At 42.0% G+C, this 14,673-nt stretch overlaps 1 protein-coding gene across 1 annotated transcript in view; it reads right to left on the bottom strand.

The window, feature by feature from the left end:
• Positions 1 to 9,371, bottom strand: part of SLC9A4 (solute carrier family 9 member A4) — a 55,080-nt gene extending 45,709 nt beyond the window's left edge. Inside the window, exons 1-2 of the mRNA XM_046662783.1 lie at positions 8,982 to 9,371; positions 4,947 to 5,410 (exon numbers count right to left, since the gene is read on the bottom strand). Of these exons, the coding sequence (XP_046518739.1) occupies positions 4,947 to 5,410; positions 8,982 to 9,237 (720 nt within the window). The 5' untranslated portion in view covers positions 9,238 to 9,371. The remainder of the gene's footprint in view (positions 1 to 4,946; positions 5,411 to 8,981) is intronic.
• Positions 9,372 to 14,673: the final 5,302 nt, after the last annotated feature.

Below are 14,673 nucleotides of genomic sequence, written 5' to 3' on the forward strand. Positions count from 1 at the left end.
GGACTAAGCGAATCAAGCCAATTCTGATTTGGAGCAAGAGCACTGGCTTCACTACTAACTAGACGTGAGCCCAGTCTCCTTATTGGTGACACATGGGCTCTCTCCTGTCCCTCCCAGCTCCATGAGTGGAAAATTCAAAAGGTGGGAAGAAAAGGAAAGAGATTGGAATGAGACAGACCTGAACACCCATGTCCAGTCTGTCACTGGCCAGGCAGTATGTCCTCACTCAGTTTATTTTAACTTCCTTTGCCTTATTTTCCTCACCTGTGAAACGTGGGTATTAATTCATGCCTCACAGTAAAACCTAAAGATTTAATAAAATAATAAATGTAAAAGTGAGCCAGTACAGCGCCTGGATATAGTAGCAGTGCCTCTCTTCTTGCTGTGATTTTGGTCATGAGATTCAGTGGGGGATACTAGCTATCAAGCTACTTGGGTTTTTCTCTCTGCTCCCTGTGCCTACCCTTAAGGGTATGTTCTGGTGATAAGAGTCATATCCTAAAATAGTCAGCAAGAGGGAGAAATCAGTGGCTCAAGAGACCTGGAGGATGGGATTCATTGATCCTACAACAGTTCTGGAGCAGCTCCTCTCTTCAGTGAGAAGGCAGCTCTTTGGTGGTTAAAGATCTGTAGAGTTGTCACGTGTAAGCCACTAACCACAGATCACTTTCTAGATGACTCAGACTCTCTGCTGAAAGAGCCTGCTTGTGACTGCTGCCCTTGAGAAGGCTCCCTCCTCAATGAAAGGGTGAGTTCAAGGCCTTTGGCTCAAAATACAACTGGACTGCATTAAATACCAGTTGCTTTCAAACTTCTTTCTAATTATGGCCCTGGAGCTTCTCCGGTTTCACATAGGGATGCAGAAGTGCCCCAGCACACACTTAATACTCACTGTGCTGTGGGTGACCACACAGTGACCCGGGAGTGACGTGTGGGCAACCCCCTTGGAGCCAACGCAACAGCAACTTTGCCCACTGGAGGTCATGGCAGTTTCCTCAGCAGATACTCTGGACACTTGAATATTGTAATTTTATTTTGAAATTATCATTTTAAAAAATGTCCAAGTGGAAGCAATTAAACTTTGGGAAAGTCAAACAAATGTTGCTAGCAAAGAAACCCCAACCAGAAACCCAGCTTTGTTTGGCTTTAGATGTAAAATCTAGGCAAAATTCAGGGTGAGATCAGATTCTCAAGTTCAGGGGCAGCATCAAAGAGGCAACAGAGTCAATGCTTTCGTTGGTAATTGAAAAAGACTATTTCTTGGAAAGAACTTTTGCAGATTGTATTATAGAGTTCCCAATGAAGAAAGGATGTGTCCTGTGAAAACTAAAGAGTTGGTATTTAGAAAGTCACTTCTAGACTTCTCTAATAACTTGTGAGAGAAAGGATGAATAATTACCGCAGAATGGGCTGCCAGGAGGTGGCCCTGAGGTTATCACAGATAAGCACTCTCAACGGCATTGCCAATAGTGGGGAGGACAATAAGCAAACAAACCCAAAGAACTCGGATGGAAGTGAAATAAGAGTACGTCGGGGAGATGAACTGTGAAATGAACGCATCATGGCTCAGAGGCGCTGCCTTCGGAGATGGAATAGGTGTCCAGCCAAGGACACTTACTCCACTGTAACAAAACCATAAGTTTTTGCTTCCTGATCTAATCCCATTGGACCTAATCTAACCTAGTCTGAGGAGAGGTGTGCGTTCCTTGTTCTAGACATATCATCATTTAGACCAAGGTACATCGGCTTCTCTCAACCTAAAGGCAATAAACCAGTAGTCCTCAAACATCAGCAATCATCTGAGAGGCTTGTAAAATACAGATTCCCAGGCTCCAATTCAGCGAGTCGGGGTCCGTGGGTCTGGGATGGTGTCTGGACATCTGAATACTCATCAAGCCCATCAGGGTGATTCTGAAGTACGAGCTTGAGGGCCACACTCTGAGAAATTAAATGTCTGACCCCACGGCAGTCTGGAGTCCAGGCTCCCCTGGCAACTTCCTGACAACTTGGCTTTTTGTGAAGCTTGTCCAGAAAGAAAGTAGGTGCAGGCCTGATGACTCTAGTATCTTGCTCATCAGTTAGACATTCTCGTTAGGGGTAAAGAGATTGACTTCTGACTTTACGTAGGGGCCTCCTTCACTTGGTGAACCCACCCCGGATGTCTTAGCTCACTTTTCAAGAGTCGTTTTCCCTCTGTATTATCTAGTTTTGTGTAAAGTCCTCATGATAAAATATTTATGTGCCAGACGAATTAAATAATTAACTGTAAAAGGGGGAAAAATAAAAAACATAATGTTTGCACGTTCTTTGCTTGGGCACAATCTCCGAAAACAAAATATGAAATCCAGAGGCAATAAAAGAGTATGCTAGTAGGGTCGATGTCATAAAAATTTAAAACTTGTATAGGATAAAAGACACTAGAATCTAAAAACATTTAAGTGACAGGATGGAAGGAAATATTTGGTTTTTATATAATATTCAAAAGTTTAGATAATTTATTGAGTTTCTATAAATCAATTAAAAATAAAACAACATGTGGTCCCAAAGACGAAATATTTGTGTATAATAATTGGGACGTATTTTTATAATAAAATTATTCTTTGTTTATATGAAATTGAAATTACCTGGGTATCCTGTACTTTTTTTAAGTCTAGCAACCCTTAAAGGATATGAACTTTCAATTTACAGCATGAGAAACACTGACGATCCAGAATCATTGGAAAGATGCTTACTATCATCATGCGAATTAAAAAAAAGAATAATCCTTTTTTGCTCATTAGATTGGAAAATATTAAGAAAATAATGTCCCTTGTTGACAATACAAGGAAAAATGCACTCAATACGTAGTCTATGGAAATGCAAGCCCATAAAGACTTTCTGGAAAATCTTGGCAGCTGTCGTATAAGGACTAAAATTAAGGTCCAATATTATGTTCTACCTTAACATTTGGTAAAACTGGGAGGGTCTTGAAGGGCCTAAACTGCAAGTTCCCCTCCTCAGTCTGACTCCACGGATCAAGTCCCCTAGCCAAATAATCCTCCTTATCCATGGGAGCAGGCACAGTTTCCTGAGTCTTGTGTGTCAGTCCCCAGCCAGCCCCTGGAATTAGTCAAACGAGCCAATTACATAATCCTATGGGAACCAGGAGGCACCCCGTCCTCTTGATACTTCAAAGCCTGCCTCCCACACCCCTGGTTGTTCACTGTGTTCCTGAAGGCAGCCCCCATGTGGCTTGCGTGGCTAGGGTGTCCTCCTCTCCCAGGCTGTGAGTGTATGTGATTAATAAACTGTTATTGATCGCATCTGTCTAATGTCAGGTGTCAGTCCATAATCCTATGGTGGGATCCATCCTTCACCAACTGGATGAAAAGGAGGTGATTAAAACAGAAGCAACTTTCAAATTTTTACTTTTATTTATTTGTTTATTTTTTAGTGAGGAAGATTGGCCCTGAGCTAACATCTGTTGCCAAGTTTCCTCTTTGTGCTTGTGGAAATTAGCCCTGAGTTAACATCTGTGCCAATCTTCCTCTATTTTGTATGAAGAACACCGCCACAGCATGGCTTGATGAGTGGTGTGTAAGTCCATGCCCGAGATCCAAACCCGAGAACCCCAGGTCACCGAAGTGGAGCTCATGAACTTAACCACTATGCCTTTGGGCTGGCCCCTCAACTTTTTGAATGTACCTACTTTTTAACCTGGAAATTTCATTTCCATGAATATATCCTATAAAAATATTCACAAATCCAAAAAGAGATGCATGCAGAAACAAGAATTTCCACTATGACATTGTTTTTAAAAGGGAAAAATTGACAATAACCTGAATATCCATCCATAAAGAAATGGTGAAATAAATCACTGTAAATGTAATGTGTGAAATACTACACAACAATTGAAAAGGTCTAGAAAGAATTCCAAGACTCGTTCCATCTAAGCGATGCATATAATATAATCCCATCCAACTGATGTGATGTACTACACATCCACATCCATGCTCATATATAAGTCCGTGCATGTAAAACACACGAGGAGGGAGAACCCCGAACGGATTAAAGGGGTCCCTCCCGCAGAGTGAGGGCGGGACAGGCAGAGGCTTTGCATTTTTATGCTGTATAATTTTGTACTGTTTGAGTCTTTGACACTGAAAACGCATTCTAGTATTACTTATGTGATGTGATATCAATTTTAAAATAAGAAAAGTATGTCAAAGTATATCTAAAAGTCTCATGGACTAACACCTGGTGAATGTTTGTGGTAATGCAATGAAACTGAGCAATGAGATGACTACTTGGGAATATTCCAGCACACTCAGCCAAAGACATTCCGGGGCCTTTAATGCTACGTGTTGATCTAACTCGTTACTCCTCCTTGGCTTCTCTCCAGAAGGATTCCTAAGCAAGAATGCCTCTTTCACATTTCCTGTGTGAGCCACGCGGTTGAGACTGATACACAGGATAACACATTTTTCAAATCCTGTCACCTCTCTTCCTACCCTTATCTTTTATTTAACTTCATTGTCTAATGCATCATTTTTGGGGGGGGGGGCAAAAAGCATATGAAGGGAATGAGAGTGAGGTCCGGTGAATGACAGAAATAAAAACATAAGTACTGCTTGTCCTAGTGTGAACACACAGAAGACCCTTTAGCAACAGCTTCTGCTTGTTAACTGAAAAACTGAATTTTAACTAAAGAATTATACGTTCTCTCTTCTTTTTCTCCTCTAAAGCTAGTTGGCTAGTGAACGACAAGCAGTGTTAGTGAGCAATTATGCACACGATGCGGGTCCTAAGGGAAGTCACTTGGACTGCATGACAGTGACCAAAGCCGAGCTCTGTTCTGCTAGGCCCAGTCCTGCTCAGCCTTCTCCATTGGCGCTGAGGACAGACTCCTATCCCCAGCCACACCCCAGATCCCTCATCCCCCTGGGGACGTGTCATTGACATCTCACCACACTAATGCCATCATTGAGAAGGGCCTCCCCGAAGATCATCATGTAGAGCGGTTCATTCACACGCGCCTCCTCAAACACAGCCAGCACAGCCACCGGGTCCACGGCTGAGATCAGGCTGCCAAACAGCAGGTTCTGAAGCAGGTTGACATCGCTGAGGCCAAAGGCCTTGATCTGGCAGATGAGGTAGAGGGAGAGGCCAATGCCAAAGGCGTTGATCAGGGCCCCCAGGCCTGCCCACCACAGGATGGAGCCAATATTCTCAAAGAAGGGCCGAGTGGGCATAAAGTAACCACCCTCTAGGATGATGGGTGGAAGGAGATATAAGAAGTAGATGCTTGAATCCATGACTGGAGGTGATTTGTGATCGGTGCCAAAGATGATGGCACCCACCAGAGCCCCAACGATGATGAGGAGGCAGCTTTCTGGCATGAGGCCTGGCAGTCTGCGATAAAGATGGAAGCCTGGGAAAAAGCAGAGATCCACATTTAGATGTTCACAGATAAAACAGCTGTCCACTAAGATACCAGGAGATGGGTGTACACGAGATCTTTCAAAGCTAAGTGGATGGGACCTTGGGCAAGCTGGCTGGCATCTCTGAGCCTCAGGACCCATCTGCAGCAGGAACTGGGGGTGCTGTGGGGGCCTGAAACAAGATAAAGTATTTAACATGCCAGGTCCAGTGCAGGTTACAGAATGGTTCTCAGCCAGCTGTCCCCTCCCGCATCCTCTTTCCTGCTTTCTCATCTTTCAGGGATCCGAGAGGCACGTGACGGAAGAAGAGAGAAGAGGGTGGGACTCTTCTGACTCAAGCAAAACCCACCTTTAAAGCTCACACAGTAGATCACCGTCACTTAAAGCTCAGCTTGTTCCAAACTTACCTTATCTCATTTTCCTCTCCACCAAACAAATAGAGAAGAATTAAGAGCCCTTTATTTCATTTCCCTTATTTAGCCAACAACATTGCCATCCAGTTAGGCTCTTGAGAGGGAAATCAAGATGCATTCTCATGAACCCCCTCCTCCATCACTTTCACCCCTTCATGCAATCAGCTTCCTGTTTCACCACTTATGTCTCTCATTAGCTGCCCCTAAAGGCCATCCCCTCCTCTCCATTTCTACAGCCATTGCCTTTATTTAGGGTCTCCGCATTTCCCATCCTAATTACTGCACTGTCTTCCTGATCTCCTACCTCACCCTCAGTCCCGCAGTCCTTTCCACATCCTGCTGCCAGATGGCTTTTCTACACCGCATGCATCTGCTTGTCTCATTCCCCACCTAAGACTCTGAAGGCGCACAGAGCATCTCAAAGATCCTACACTGAGGGTACTTGTCAAGTATCCCTGTGCCAAGACCACCCACTGGAAGTATTGTGAGGTGGAGGACCAAACGTTTTCCACAATTTCAACTGCTGATAAAATCTTAGAAATAAAACAGTAACAAGTTAGAAGACAAAAACAATATAATGTATAATTATGTAATAGTGCATATTGAACACACCAACAAATACTATAAGAAATCAGAGCACAGAGGGTCACCCTGGGGCTCTCTCCTAGTCAATATTTCATACACACTGCACTATCTTTATACATCCCGCAATCGCACATTACAGTCAACCACAGCTTTTTCATTCTGCAGGTCCCTTTTTTATGTCTTCATATACTATTATTGCTGCCTAGATTATCCTTTCCTTCAACCTAATTTGGCCCAGCTCAATCTTTGAGGTTAAGATTTTTCTCAACCACTTCCCAAGGAAATAATATGTCTTTCTCCGAATTGTTATAACATTTTATCTGTAATTGTCTAACAACAATGATCCCTTTCTACCATGTTTTTGTGCATGACTTATCTCCCATACTAATCTCTAAACCCCTCAAACATGGGCGGAATGATATACATCTTTAAATCTCCAAAGCACTTAGCAAGGTGTCTTATCCTAATAGCTGGTCTATTTGCTGAAAGAATATGTAAGTTAATAAATGAGTGAATGAATGGTTAAATGTTCATGAGAGAAGTTTTTACATGGGAAACAGAAGTTGAACAGGTTGTTGGAGAATGAGTAGGACTTACATAGTTGGATGACACAATGGAAGACATTTTAGGTGGGGAGAACTCTAAGAGAAAAAGAAGAGAGATAGGATGGCCCAGCCAGATATTTGACAATCATTGAGGAGGTCCACCTGCCTGGAGCAAGTTTTGAATTGGGAAGAGTATTGGAAGAAGAGTTGGAAGGTGATTTTGAGCCAAATAACAGGGGACCTTGCATTCAGGGCTAAGGAGTATAAGCTTTCTCCCACAGGCCATGGAGAGCCATTGAATGTCTCCTTAGGAATTTTTTAGATTCAGCCATCCAAAGAACCTGTCAGTTTTCCTGGTCACAGCTTTGAACTTCTCCATTCACATCAGCAGGCAGGTGAATACAACGGAGCATCATTAGTACCAAGGGACATTATTCCAAACCACACACCTAGCCCACTGGCCTCAAGACTAGTTTAGGGTCTCCTTCTAGAGTCCTGCTCTTTCCATCTCCTAACAACACCTTTCTCCTCTTCCCCCTCCTCCTTCCTTCTTCTTCTTCCTCTTCAGTTAGTGCTATCTTAACCACACTGAACTTTCTAATTTGTAATTTTCTCAGGCCCTGTGTCTCCCCAGTTTGGTCCTGCTTCCAGGACTAGAGTTTCCTGAAGTGGATTCAACATGCACCTGCCTTAAGCCAGGTTGTGCCACCCAGCGGTAGCACGAAGAGGCTCTATGCCCTCCAGCAGGCACATTCTTAGAGTCCATGTAGTTGCATGAAAGGTGTTAGACCCCTAGCTATGGACTGAGAATATTATGTCTTTAGAAAGCCATTTGTACTTGAGCACTTTTTAGAAATAATGTGAGATGCTTTGTGCAATTTAATCATTTGACAAATCACACAAGCGTTCTTCAAAGTAACAATTTCCATTCAATCTTCACACTTTACTAGCTCAAAATGAACAGCAGTTATGAAGGAGCACCTAATGAACACAGCAGTAACCCCAACATCCATGGGAAGGGAGTTAGATGAATAGACAGAGTCCACAGTCCTGATGCCGAGGAGTTAACCGCCAGATCTCATGGCTCAACCCATATTCACACCAGTTCTAGAGGAAAAATGTAAATAAGCATCAAAATGTTTCACAGAGTCTATCTCAATAAGGTAATTTATCTACTTAACTAACAAAGCTCATTACTGAGGTAAAGGAGACGTTATGCTTAATGATCAAGATAATCATATCAGTTTTCCACTTTGGTATAAGCTGGTTTTAAGGAGGCAAGGGAGTGGAGTTAAGGATTAAATGGCCACAGAGTGTAAACCATCACTTTGGTTTTTGGGCCAAAGAACTCTGCTTAGAACTTAAACCATTAACTTGAATTTACTTTATTTCACAAAGGAAACCAGAGGTGCTCCACTGGGTCCATTTGGATCAGGTGTAAACCAATATTTTACTGACAGATATCAAATCATATGCCCCCAGATCCCATCACAGAGTGATATAAGAGTCATCTGTGGTTGTCTTGGTCCTCGCTTTCTGTCAATTTGCAGGGAGCGCACACCACTTTTAAAGAATAAACAATGGGAATCATTGATGAAGCCCATGGTTACATGGCCAAGAATTAAGGAAGGATATAGCACAGAAGAATCATTATATAGGTCCTGAAATCTCCAGTGGGCCTCATTCTGAGGTCTACCTGTCTTACTCTCTATTTTTAAAGCATAGAACTTGAGATCTTTACATGCCAAATAATGTCACATGGTTGCCACCCTGAAATGAGAAGAAATCAAAACAACTCAGGACCCGGAAGCATGCTCTTAAATTTCAAAGCACAACCCTGAAGCACTAAATGGCTTTATAAAAAGCAGTTATGACTTTCCCTTGACTCAAGGGAAAAGAATTTTTGATATAATAGCGGTAACAATTAAAATCCTCTTAGCTCACTGTTCATAAGGCATTTTCACGTACACTGTCTCATGTGGGAAACTACTCCCACAACCAGGTGTTTGGGGACTTACCTATTTTTGCAAGAGATGCTAGAAGTATCCAGAGGGTAACCTCATAAGGAATTTGCACATAGTCATAATCCAGTACAAAAACAGGTATGTTCTCATCTGGCTCCGAGCTGGCAGCAGCAAACTGAACATTAGGTTCATGCTGGGTGGTGGAATTTGTGGATTCGTTCAGATCAGAAGATGCTTCAGAACACTCCAGGGCTACCAGCAATAGCAACAAATTCCAAGGACTGAAAGCCACAAACACCTGAAAACCCATGCTGTGGGCTCGTCCTACCCTGTGTGCCTTTGTACCCCACACATCTGAAGTGAGCAGAGTTTCTAGAGAGCGGCGGCGTCCACCTGGGTCAAAGGTAGCATACGTATAGTCCGTGGGTCCTTCCAAGAAGAGTCCAAGTGTGCCACTGAGTTCCGAGTATAGATGCTTTCAAATCATAATTAGAGGATTTGTGTTCAGGCAGCTCAGCCTCTGGCTCAAATACAACCAATCATTGAATAGACTCGTCAAAGCCCGGGGATCTACCTGTGTGACCATCATCCAATCATGATTTGATGAGCAGTTTATGAAGGGGAAAATCTCTCTTCATTCAAAGCCGTTTCTTCGCTTCGCTGCACACTGGTTTCATCTCGTGAGTGACAATTGAAAAGGACTCCACGGTGCTCCTTCCAGATATCAGTGGAGTCCTTCTAACCAGGAAGGGAATCCTTCCCTCTCTACTGGATCCTGGGAAGGAGCTACTTGTCCCGCACCTGCTCCTCCTCTCCTCCCTGTGCTCGCTGGCTTGTTTTGAATGGTCAAGGCTGCAGGTAGCTCTTGAGCTACACTTAATTATTTCCTCTGATTTGGCTTTTGTGATGAAATGCTTTCCCTGAGTGTTCTCCGGAGGTTCCACTTCTGACACCTAGTGGGCAGCTGCAACACAACACCTTGGCACGTTTAATGATGAACAATTAAAGTGACTACTTAATTATCAACCCAATCAGGGCACTTCTGAGTAAAGAAGAGCTATTAATAACTATGCCAGAGTTTGGAAGATGGCAGCAGTAGGAAGATCCTCAGTAGGAGGATCCTGAATTCATCTCCTCCCCGAGATACGAAAAACCTATATAGATACCTGTGGAACAAATTCCTCTGAGAAAGCTGGAAACTGGATAAAAAGAACCTCCACAACAAGGACAACACAGAGAGGGGTGGAAGAGGCTGAGATGCAGCCCTACTGAGGAAAACACCACACACTAGCCATGACGCTTCACAGTTGGGAGCAACGTCAAAGGAACAGAGCTTTTCCCAGAGAAGCAGGAGATTTGAGCCCCACACTAGGCACCCAGCCCTTAGATTCAGCGCAAGAACGACAAGATTCCAAAATACTTGACTTTCAAAACCAACAGGGAATATGCCCAGGAAAACTATACAACTTTAGGAAAAGGAAAACCTGCTCTTAAAGGGCCCATCACAGACTCACTCAACCTGGAAACCAGCACAAAAACATGAGATAGAAAAGTGCATAGTCCATTGGTAAAAGAGACTTGCTAAGCTCAGAGCTCATTCCAGAGAGGCAAGAGGCAGCTGGGCCCATCAGCGACAGACTGGGACTCTGGCAGCAGCCATTCTTGTGACCTAATTGAGCTGTGCTGCCACAGACCCTGGCAGGTGTCATTAGAATTCTTCTTCTAGCCTGTTAGCACAGAGGTCTGCTGCACCTACTAGAGCACCCAAGGCAATTGCGTGCAGCCAGCCTGCCCCAAGGACCAGCCCCAGCCACCAGGAAGCCTGCAGGAAACTTGTACCACTAGGCTCACCAACAGCTACACAGGATCTCCCCTGCCCATTGATGCCTGAAATGGTTGCACACTGCTGCACTGCTGTGCTTGGGGCCTGCCCCACCCATCAGTAAAAGTGAGGCAGCTGAGCACTGCAGGACCACATAGCCAGTCTACACCAGAGGCCTGCCCCACCCCAAAGCAAGCTTGCCACAGCTGTGTGCCTGTAGCTAGCCTCAGCAGAAGCCTGCCCTGCCCACCAATGCATCCAAGACAGCCAAGCACTGTAGGGCCATGTAGCCAGCCACACGGGGGGCCTGCAGCAGTTGTGCACCCCCAGGCCTACCAACCAGCCACAATGGGGGCCTGACTCACTTACCAGAAAAACTGCAGTAGTTGTGCACTACCAGATTTTGCAGCCAGCTGTGCCAGGGTCTTGCCCCACCCAATAATGTACCTGTAGCAGCCACATGGGGCTGGGCCCCATGACTAGCTGGCCTAGTGGCCAGCCAAGCCTACCTGCATGCCTGAAGCAATAGTAGCCTGCCACAATAGAAAGGTACTTGCAGCCCACACAAGGGACACCCCTGGAGCATTTGTCATGGGTGACGAGAGGGAGCACACTGCTGGTCCTCATAGGACATCTCCTAGATAAAGCCACATTTCCAAGATCAGGAAACATAGCTGATCTACCTAATACATAAAAATAAGCACAGAGAAGTAGGCAAAATGAGGACACAAAGGAATATGTTCCAAATAAAAGAACAGGACAAATCCTCAGAAAAAGTACTAAATGAAATAGAGATAAACAATATACCTGATAAAGAGTATAAACTAATGGCCATTAGGATGCTCACTGAACTGGGGAGAAGAATAGATAACACAATGAGAACTTCAACAAAGAATTAGAAAATATAAAAAAAAATCATAGCTGAAAAATACAATACTGGGAATGAAAAATTCAGTAGAGGGAATATACAGCAGAGTAGGTGACAGAGAAGAATGGATAAGCAATCTGGGCAAAATCACTCAAGCTGAACAGAAAAAAGAGAAAAGAATTAAAAAGAATGAGGACTCTAGGAGATCTCTGGGACAACATCACGTATACTAACATTCACATTATAGGTGTCAGAGAAGGAGAGGAGAGAGATAAAGAGGCAGAGAACTTATTTGAGGAAATAATAGCTGAAAACTTCCCTAACTTGGGGAAGGAAACAGAAATCTAGGTACAGGACTCACAGAGAGCACCAAACAAGACAAACCCAAAGAGGTCCACACCAGGACTCATTATAATTAGTGTCAAGAATTAAAGACAAGGAGAGAATCCTAAAAGCTACAAGAGAAAAGCAACATACAAAGGAAACTCCATGAGCCTATCAACTGACTTCTCAGCATAAACCTTACAGGCAAGAAGGAAGTGCCGCAATATATTCAAAGTACTGAAAGGAAAAAAAATACAGCCAAGAATACTCTACCTGTCAAGGTTATCATTCAGAATGGAAGGAGAGGTAAAGAGTCTTCCAGACAAGCAAAAACTATAAGAGTTCATCACCATTAAACTGGTCTTACAAGAAATGTTAAAGGGTCTTTTTTAAGAGGAAAAGAAAAGGCCGCAAACAGGAATAAGAAAATTATCAAAGAAAAAGTATCACTGGTAAAGGCAAATATACAGTAAAGGTTGTGGATCAACCACCTACAAAGTTAGTATGAAGGTCAAAAGACAAAAGTACTGAAATCACCTATATCTACGATAAGAAGTTAAGGGATACACAAAAATAAAAGAGGTAAAATATGATATCAAAAACCTAAAACATGGTGGGGGAGAGTAAAAGTGTAAGGCTTTTAGGAAGAGGTTGAACTTAAGAGAACATCAACTTAATACAGATTGCTATTTACATAGGTTATTATACATGAACTTCATATATAATAACAAACCAAAAACCTATAATAAATATGCAAAAAGTAAAGAGAAAGGAACCCAAACATAACATTAAAGAAAGCCATCAAATCACAAGGCAAGAGAGCCAGAGAAAAAGAAAGGGACAGAGAACTACAAAAATATCCAAAAAAGGTAACAAATGGCAATAAGTTTATACTTTTTGATAGTTACTTTAAATGTAAATGGACTAAATAGTTAATCAAAAGACATAGGGTGGCTAAATGGATTAAAAAAATAGGACTCATATACCATGTATATGCTGCCTAGAGGAGAAACACTTCAGACCTAAAGACGTTCACAAACTGAAAGTCAAAGGATGGAAAAGATATTCCATGCAAATGGAAATGACAAGAAAACTTAGGTAGCAATACTTATATCAGACAAAATGGACTTTAAAACAAAAACTGAAACAAAAGACAAAGAAGGGCATTGCATCATGATAAAGAGGAAAAGCTAAAAAAGGATATAACACTTGTAAATAACTATGCACCCAACATAAGAGCATCTAAATACATAAAATAAATATGAACAGACAGAAAAGGAGAAATTGACAACAACACAATAATAATAGGGGACTTTAACATTCCACTTACATCAATGGATAGATCATCCAGACAGAAGATCGATAAGAAATCATTGGCCTTAAATGATACATTAGACATTAGATGGATTTAACAGATATATACAGAACATTCCACCCAAAAGCTGCAGAATACACATACTTTTTGAATGCACATAGAACATTCTCCAGGTTATATCACATATTAGGTCACAAAACAAGTCTCAATAAATTCAAAAATATTGAAATAATAGCAAACATCTTTTCTGATCACAACAGTATGAAACTAGATATCAACTACAAGAATAAAACTGGAGGGGCTGGCCCTTTGGCTGAGCGGTTAAAGTTCCACACACTCCACTTTGGTGGCCCAGATTCACAGGTTCAGATCACAGTCATGGACCTACTCCATTCATCAGCCATGTTGTGGGGGCATCACACATACAAAATAGAGGAAGACTGGCATGGATGTTAGCCCAGGGCTAATATTGCTCCAGAAAAAAAAGAGAGGAAGACTGGCAACAGATGTTAGTTTGGGGCAAATCTTCCTCACTAAAAAAAAAGAATAAAACTGGAAAAGTCACAAATATGTGGAGATTAAGCAAAATGCTACTGAACAATTGTTAAGTCAATGAAGAAATAAAAGGTAAAATCAAAGATAAAATAAAAAAATACCTGGAGACAACTCAAAATGAAAATACCACATACCCAAATCTATCGGATACAGCAAAAGTGGTACTAAGAGGCAAGTTTTATAGCAATACAAGCCTACCTCAAAAAACAAGAAAAATCTTAAATAAACAATCTAACATTACACCTAAAGAAACTAGAAAAAAGAGAGCAAATCTGAAAATCAGTAGAAGAAAAGATATAATAAAAATTAGAACAAAAATAAATGAAATAGAGACTAAAAAGACAGTAGAAAAGATCAGCAAAACTAAGGGCTGGTTCTTCGAAAATATAAACAAAATTGACAAACCTTTAGCTAGACTCACTAAGAAAAAGAGAGAAGGCTCAAATAAATAAAATCAAAAATGAAAGGGAGAAATTAAAACAGACACCTAAGAAATACAAAGGATTACAAGAGACTACTATGAAAAGCTATATGCCAACAAATTTGATAATCTAGAAGAAATAAAGTCTTAGCATTATACAACCTTCCAAAACTGAATCAATAAGAAATAGAGAATCTGAATATACTGATCACTAGTGAGGAGATTGAAACACTAATCAAAAACCTCCCAAAAAACAAGAGTGCAGGACCAGACCACTTCCTCAATGAACTCTACCAAACATTTAAAGAAGATTTAATACCTATCCTCAAACTTTCCCAAAAAATTGAAGAGGAAGGGACACTTCCTAACACATTCTACAAGGCCAACATTACTCTGATACCAAAACCAGACAAGGACAAGACAAAAAAGGAAAATTATAGG

This window comes from Equus quagga, chromosome 5, assembly GCF_021613505.1.
Source record: "Equus quagga isolate Etosha38 chromosome 5, UCLA_HA_Equagga_1.0, whole genome shotgun sequence".
NCBI lineage: Eukaryota > Metazoa > Chordata > Mammalia > Perissodactyla > Equidae > Equus > Equus quagga.